We start from the raw sequence: 8356 nt of genomic DNA, 5'->3' as shown, positions 1-8356 counted from the left end.
GAATAAAGTATCTTCTCACCAAATGTCTGACCTTTGCTACCTTGACAAAGAACCGACACGTCCCGTGTCTGCGTTCTTTCGCGGGAGACCCAAAGAAACACAGAGGGATAAGAGAATTTGCTAGAGATCAAACACGAGTGAAGCCACTTTTTGAGTAGGTGGGCGCTCCGGATAGAAATGCAATGACAGTATTTTCTCCCTTATTCCACAAACAGAACTCTATTAGGAAAACAGGTTGAGGTAGATCTTAAATTGTTTCCATGGCCACCGTTGTCACTTGTGACTCATGTGTGGAGAACCACTGCAAGCTGGAACCTAAGAATGGTGAATACAGCTCTCGTCTCTGACAGACACTGGCCAGAATCGCTCCCGTCATGAGTACCATCGCAGGGAGGTACAGTTAGGACAGAGCTAGAACTTACGTGATGTATTACCCTTTCCCAACACGCAATGCATAGGCTTTGAGACTCTTCTGAGTAATAAATATTTATTAATTAAAGCATCTATCTATATGAAGATGAGAGACATGAAAAATAAAAATACAAGAAAATAAGTGGACTCACACAGCACTTTTATAAAAAGTGAATACAATCTAATTAGTCCAGGAGTTTGTAAAGGGAAATGAGCTGGCGGGCTAGTGAGGGAACAAGGTGCCAGAAGGCCACTATGTGGTCAGGGTCACAGCTGAATTGGTGAAATGTTGGGCTCCTGTTGGCTTGGTCTGTTTCATGTTTCTTCTGGTGGGCTTGTCCACGCTTTCTACGGCCTTTTTCACCCACTCGGCTTGTGGATCCGCGCAGACCTTGAGGCCACGTCTGGTAATGAATCTGCAAACCAAGGCAAAGATAGAGTCAGTCACATCCGTCTTGTTTTGGGGACAAAGGTGATTTCCTTATTTAATTTCTTTGGGTAAAGTCGCACTTATGTGTTGGGGGAGCTGCTATTCTGAAAATGAGGCCCTGGAAAGACAATGGTTCCCTGTGGGCTAGTTCATCACACATTTCCTGAATATACAGTAACTGCTAAAACATGGCGCCCGACTTTAGCACACCCTAAGGAAAGGGAAGGGAGGGGAAGGGAAGGGAAGGGAAGGGAAGGGAAGGGAAGAGAAGGGAAGGGAGGGGGAGGGAAGGGAAGGGAAGGGAAGGGAAGGGAAGGGAAGGGAAGAGAAGGGAAGGGAAGGGAGGGGTGAGGGAAGGGAAGGGAAGGGAAGGGAAGGGAAGGGAAGGGTGAGGGAAAGGAGGGGAAGGGAAGCACCTCACACCAGTGTAGCCTTATGGTCAGATCCTGCCCCAAACCAGCCATCTCCCAACCTAGCCTTCAGAATGAAGCACAATATTCATCCGATTCCCAGTCAGACTCTTCTGCTAAGCTAAATCAGACAGAAGGATGATATTCTTTATCTGATTGCCAAATTGCTTTCAAAAATTGCCACTCGGTGCTCCATAAAGACGTGGCTAATACAGAAAAACAAAGGGGCTGTTGCTTCGCTTGAAGTCTTCCTCTGGGCCAACTTCCTGAGGAGGGCAGTATTTCTATATGCTGTGGCCCATCAAGCCCAGCTTTTGGGGAAACAAACTCACATTACTGCTTTCATGGAGCCCTCCTTGATGGTGTAGGTCTTGATGTTTTTAACTGGCAGTTTCTTGGTCGTCAGGCTCACGCAGATGCTCCTTTCTAGAACTTCACTCCCCACGCCTGGTGAAGAAAACCAAGCAAACAAAAATAAAATATCGTTTCCAATAGCATGAATGTTGCAATGCTACAAATAAACTGACAAAGGGTGATGTGATAAAGAGCAATTTGGGGAAGGCGACAGAAAATGTGGGGGAGCCTCATGTATTATTTTAAATGTTAAAGTGTGAGATATATAAAGGATGTCGTTCATCAACTGTTCGTCCTCAGTAGAAACCCCCCCCAAGGGGGATTACGCTTCAGCTTAAACAGCCATCTTACATTGAAGAAGGGGAAATAACTGGGGAGGGGTAATAATAATTAAGAGTTTGGTAGAATCTCTTTTTTTTTTTAATGTTTATTTATTTTTGAGATAGGGAAAGAGGCAGGGCATGAGCAGAGAGAGAGGGAGGCACAGAATCCGAAATAGGTTCCAGGCTCTGAGCTGTCAGCACTGAGCCCGATGTGGGGCACTGCTTGGGAAACAGCATTTTTCTCTGAGAAGCACCTAACATGGAGTCCCCAAGACCCCAAGAATCCTCTAGACTCTAAACCCCCACATCTTCTTATTCCCAGCAGCGTCTGTGCGCGTGTGTTACGGCTGAAGACATCGCCCTCGCTCATATTGCTGAGCTGAGTCAGAGCACAGATTGCTAGAGGCTAAACCCCAGTGGGACGCGTAGCGGTCGTTCAGGGAAGAAACTTGGGAAGTGACTCAGGGAGGAAACTTGGCTACAAATTAAGAGACTGAAAGGAGAGTTAGCTGAAACCTTAATTATACTCGAAGGACAGTCCCTCTTACTGCCAGAGCCATGAGAAGTAAACTCCAATCAACTGTGGGGGGAAATGATCCTTTAAGAAATAAAGATGCGTAAGGGTGCGTGGGTGGCTCAGTCGGTTACGCGTCTGACTCTTGATTTTGGCTCAGGTCGTGATCTCAGGTTTGTAAGTTCGAGCCCCACGTCGGGTTCCACACTGATAGTGCGGAGCCTGCTAAGGATTCTCTCTCTTTCCCTCCCTCTCTGCCTCTCCCCTGTGCGCTCTCTCTCTCTTTCTCTTTCTCAAAAATAAATCAGTAAACTTAAAAAAAAGAAAGAAACATGTAGAAAAGTCAGGTGAGGCTTAGTATAGCTAGGTCTCATCTTGGTCTGTCTTACAGGATTCTCTGAATGGGTGTAAGGCATTGATCTGTCAGCCCTTATCACATGGTCTCTTATAAACTAAAGAAGTTTATCATTAATGGGAACAACATTCATAGCAGTAATCATAGACTCTCCCTACTTGAAGGCGATACTGATTTCCTGGGTATGAAGGCATGAGCTCCCATTCATTTTTTCAAACAGAAATTATTGATTTGCCTCAAGACATACACCCTCCAATTCATCCTCGCATTGTGGCGAAAATTTCCAAAATTCTGAGAATGCATCAAGGGAGCTATTAAATAGGCAAAAGCTACAAAGGCGTAGACAATCATCACCACCAGGCCACGGCTAACGTTAATCAAGAAATTATTACTCGTGAGGAAATCTGCGAAGTCGCCCCAATTTTTTTCGTTTACATGTTAAGCCCAGGTGAGAGTGTCTGTCGTTATATTCAACTTACAAGTAAGTGTAGGTCCAGAGAGGCTACGAAACGTACCCCCAAGTCACCCAGTTACGAAAAGTTGGAGCCCAGACTCTAAGCGAGTTCTGTCTGTCCTCGGCATCCATCAAGTCCCCCGAAAGCAAAATTACCCTTCCCATTCTGTGCAGGGGAAGTCTGAGGCTGACCCCGGGGAAAGCAGTTTTCTCGAGTCAGAACCTGACTCAGACCCCAGACGTGTGGCCACCTGCCCGCATTATCTGTTGCCTGTCTCACGCAGAACCTATCGGCTTACCTTCCGCCATGAATTCGGTGAGAAAGCAGATGGCGAGCAGGGCCAGGACGAGAGGTCTCATGGCTGAGGTCCTTCTGAGCTGTGCAGGCAGAGTGAAGATGCGACCGCTCTCAAGAGCCTCTTTATTCCTCCAGTGGTGAGCGCACTTCCTGTGGTAAGAGGGGGCTTTCGGGGTGGGTGTGGAATCGTGGAAAGTCTTTGCAGTACAGATGCCTTTCTCTCCGAAGAAAAAGTTCCTTTGCCGCCCCCCCCACCCCCCCACTCGCGCTAACCCCACACCTTGTGGCCTTGGCCCCTTGTGGTGAATGTGTCAGTGAAACCAAATGCAAGCAGACAAGGAACGTGGTTTCGTCTCATCTCCTGCCACCGACCTGAGTTCAAATCTTCCGCTGCAGGCATGGCCCAAGGCCACATCGGTATCGTGGCCCAGTGCGGGGACAGTGTAAGGAAATGAGGTGCGGTGGTCACAGCGGTCCTGCTTCCCCACCTGTCTCATGTCACATCCGCTGTGACGTGAGGCTTCCCCCGCCGTGGCCCCCCGGGTCCCTGATGCTATCCAGAGACACCGCCTCGGGGGACAAAGGGCTGCTGCTGGGGCCCTGAATTTCTCAACCCCTTTTTCTTCTCATTTCTCTCCCGGACCCTCATTCGAGTGACTCCCATTTCTTTACACGCCCCCCCCACCCCCATACCCAAGAAGCAGTTAAATAAGAGTGTTTGGAGCATGTCTGTATGCACATGTTTGCTTTATTACAAATTAATATCTACCTTCTAAAAGGCTCTTGATAAGTAGTTGGCCTGACATGAACTTTCTTTCAAAAGAAAGAAAGAGACAATTGTCTCTGATCATGCCTTCCTGCCAGCGTTCATCTTTAACATTTTTTCCAGTAAGTCTCTGTGGGTAGACACATATTTGCGTACTTGTGACCAAATACTATTTTAGCATCAGGGTAAAATATCCTCGCACGGTCCTTCACAGTCTTTGTGATACACACACACACACACACACACACACACACACATTAAACCCCTCCCTTCTAACATTGTCACGTAGATCCCGTCTGTAAGGTAAGTTTTCATTAACAGATATGGAGTCATTTCCCCTTAGTAACCAGAAGTAGAATCGCTCGGCAAAATCGTATGACCATCTTCTAGTTCTTGCTACCTGTCGCCATGGAGTCTTCCCCAAATGTAGTTTCCACTCACAGACCTCTCGCAGGACTCAAGTATATCTGTGGCACCTTCCTGGTACTCCACTCAAAATGCTTTTCCTCCTATTCCTCCCTGACCTGGAAAACAATGCGATTGTCCATCCATTATCGAAACACAGAACCTGGGGTCATCGTAGACTCATTGTTATCCACTCACATGTCGCCCTCAACCAAGGTGCACTAAGTACACCTTCTAGGTAGCTCTTCAATACGCCTGCTCCTCTTTCCATGCGGCTCTAGGCGACCACTTGTCATCCCTCGGTAGGACCATTGCAGTAGACCAACTGGTTTCCCAGTGTCTGGTCTCCCCCCCTTTCCAATCTATTGTCGCAACACTGCCGGACTAATCATTCTAATGTCTCAATCGAATCGTGTCATTTCCCTCCTGAGAAGCTCTTTGCCAATATCCATCAGTCTCTTCTTGTCATATGCAAGGTCGTTCAAGATCTTTCCCTTTCAGGTTCCCTTTCTGCCCCTCGCGCACAGTTCCCGAACCTCCTAGTCTCAACAAATGTGTGTGTGCTCAACCAAATACACCATCCGTGCTTACACCCGCCCCCCCCGCCACATATCACTTCCCAATGCCCATCCCAGCTCCATACTTGGCAACTGCATGTTTTCCTGAATTCTCTAGATAAAATTGAGTTGCGCCATCGTCCGTGCTCCCTTGGAGCTTTGTCTCCACCACCGTTTTTATAGTTTATTGCCCTGCTCAATTATATTTCTGTGTCTCCCACTAGATGGCAGGCTCCTGCGCCTGTGATTTTTCTCTTAGGCTTTCAATCAAACAGACAATTTGACCCACGGCTGAATTTTTCTTTAGCATATTGAAACGAAATTGGCTAAACTCTCAGAGTGAATTATTCACTTCCAGTTTTTCAAAGCAGGACTACGGTCTCTGGTGGGGAAGAATTAGGCGACAAGAAAATAGAAACCTGGGACAAGACAGGCTGATGTGCTAGCGTGCGAGTGCGCGGACGCTAATTGCCAACAACCTTCACATTACCGCTGGCCACCTGTACGTCTTTGGAAGAGTGTCTAATCAGCTTATTTTTAATTGGATAATTTCGCTTTTTGCTAATGAGTGAGTCGTATGAGTTGCTGATATATTTTTGATAGTAGCCCCTTATCGGATAGATGGCTTGCAAATATTCTCTCCCACTCTGCCTTTTCATTTGGTTGATTGTTGTGGTTGTTGTTTTATATTGTGCGGAAGCTTTTGGGTTTGACAGAGTCCCACTTACGTATTTTTTACTTCGTTGCTTGTGCTGTTGGTGTCGTATCTGAAAAATCACTGCTAAGACCAATGTCAAGAAACTTTCCTCCTATGTTCTGTTCTAGGAGTTTTATGGTTCTAGGGACGACATTTAGATGTTTAATCCATTTGGAGTGAAATTTTGTGAGTGGTTTGGGATAGAGGTCCAATTCTACGATTTTACGTGTGAATATCCAGTTTTCTTGGCGCCATTGATTGAAGAGACAGTCCTTTCCCCACTGAGTAGTCTTGGCTCACTTGTCAAATATTAATTGATTATGTAAGTATGGGTGTGTTTCTGGGCTTTTGACCCTGATCCCTTGGACTATGTGTCTGCTTTTTTGCCAACACCATACTGTTTTGATTACAATAGAATTGGAATATAGTTTAAAATCAAGAAGTGCGATGCCTCCCATTTTCGTCTTCTTTCTCAGGGTTGCTCTGGCTATTAAGGATCTTTTCTGATCCCACATGAATTTTACGATTGTTTTTCCTATTTCTGTGAAAAAAGCCATTGGAATTTTGATAGGGATTACATAAACTATCAATGGCTTTGGATACTCTGGACGTTTTAACAATAATAATTCTTCCAACCCATGAGCACAGGATTTCTTTACTTTTTTTAATTTAAATCAAGTTAGTTAACATATAGTGTAATAATGGTTTCAGAGTAGAACTTAGTGAGTCATCACTTACAAATAACACCCAGTGCTCATCCCAACAAGTGCCCTCCTTCATGCCCCTCACCCATTTAGCCCATCCCCCCTCCCACAACCCCTCCAGCAACCCTCAGTTTGTTCTCCATATGTATGAGTCTCTTCTGTATTGTCCCCCTCCCTGTTTCTATATTATTTTTGTTTCCCTTCCCTTATGTTCATCTGTTTTGTCTCTTAAAGTCCTCATATGAGTGAAGTCATATGATTTTTGTCTTCCTCTGACTGACTAAATTTCACTTAGCATAATACCCTCCAGTTCCATCCACGTAGTTGCAAATGTAAAGATTTCATTCTTTAAAATAATTTTTTAATAAACATTTAAAAAACTACCTAGTAGTGCAATTGCTGGGCCATAGGGTAGTTCTATTTTTAATTTTTTGAGGAACCTCCATACTATTTTCCAGAGTGGCTACACCAGTTTGCATTCCCAACAGCAGTGCAAGTGTTCCCTTTTCTCTGCCTCCTCACCAATATCTGTTGTTTCCTGAGTTGTTCATTTTAGCCATTCTAAAATGTGTGAGGTGGTATCTCATTCTATCTTCCTGATGATGAGTGATGTTGAGCATCTTTTCATGTGTATGTTAGCCATCTGGTTGTCTTCTTTGGAAAACTGTCTGTTCATGTCTTCTGCCCATTTCTTCACTGGGTTGTTTTTTGGGTGTTGAGGTTGATAAGTTCTTTCTAGATTTTGGATACTAACCCTTTATCTGGTATGTCATTTGCAAAAATCTCCCATTCTGTCTGTCGCCTTTTAGTTTTGTTGATTGTTTCCTTCGCTGTGCAGAAACTTTTTATCTTGATGAGGTCCCAATAGTTCATTTTTGCTTTTGTTTCCCTTGCCTCCAGTGATATGTTATAAGAAGTTGCTGTGGCCGAGGTCAAAGAGATTGTTGCCTGTTTTCTCCTCTAGGATTTTGATGGTTTCCTGTCTTACATTCAGGTCTTTCATCCATTTTGAGTTTATTTTTGTGTATGGTGTGATAAAATGGTCCAGGTTCATTCTTCTGCATGTCACGCTGTCCAGTATTCCTAAGACTGTCTTTTTTCCATTGGGGACTCTTTCCTGCTTTGTCGAAGATTAGTTGGCCAATATGTTTGCGAGTCCATTTCTGGGTTCTCTATTCTGTTCCATTGATCTGAGTGTCTGTTTCTGTGCCAGTACCATACTGTCTCGATGATTACAGCTTTGTTATACAGCTTAAAGTCCAGAATTGTGATGCCTCCAGCTTGGTTTTCTTTTCAACATTATGGTTCCATTTTCTGGCTCCATACAAATTTTAGAACTGTTTGTTCTCGCTCTGTGAAGAATTCTGTTATTCTGATAGAGATTGCATTGAATGTGTAGATTGTTCTGGATAGTATCAACATTTTAGCAATGTTTGTTCTTCTGATCCATGAGCATGAAATGTTTCTCCATTTCTTTGTGTCTTCTTCAATTTCTTTCATAAACTTTCTATAGTTTTCAGCATACAGATCTTTCACCTCTTTGGTTAGGTTTATCCCTAGGTATTTTATGGTTTTCGGTGCAATTGTAAATGGGATCAATTCCTTGATTTCTCTTTCTGCTGCTTCATTATTGGTATACAGAAATGCAGCCAACTTCTGTACATTGATTTTATATCCT

At 44.4% G+C, this 8356-nt stretch overlaps 1 protein-coding gene across 1 annotated transcript; it reads right to left on the bottom strand.

The window, feature by feature from the left end:
- Positions 1 to 474: 474 nt before the first annotated feature.
- On the bottom strand, positions 475 to 3646 carry LOC125925968 (cytokine SCM-1 beta-like). The gene is made up of 3 exons (XM_049635283.1): positions 3551 to 3646; positions 1584 to 1698; positions 475 to 827 (listed from the first exon to the last, which is right to left on the bottom strand). The coding sequence occupies exons 1-3, from the start codon at positions 3609 to 3611 to the stop codon at positions 665 to 667; spliced, it is 339 nt and encodes a 112-aa protein (XP_049491240.1). The 5' UTR covers positions 3612 to 3646; the 3' UTR covers positions 475 to 664.
- Between the last annotated feature and the right edge of the window lie 4710 nt (positions 3647 to 8356).

Source organism: Panthera uncia, chromosome F1, assembly GCF_023721935.1.
Source record: "Panthera uncia isolate 11264 chromosome F1, Puncia_PCG_1.0, whole genome shotgun sequence".
In the NCBI taxonomy this organism is placed as follows: Eukaryota; Metazoa; Chordata; class Mammalia; order Carnivora; family Felidae; genus Panthera; species Panthera uncia.
This window is presented reverse-complemented; position numbering and strand designations above follow the sequence as displayed.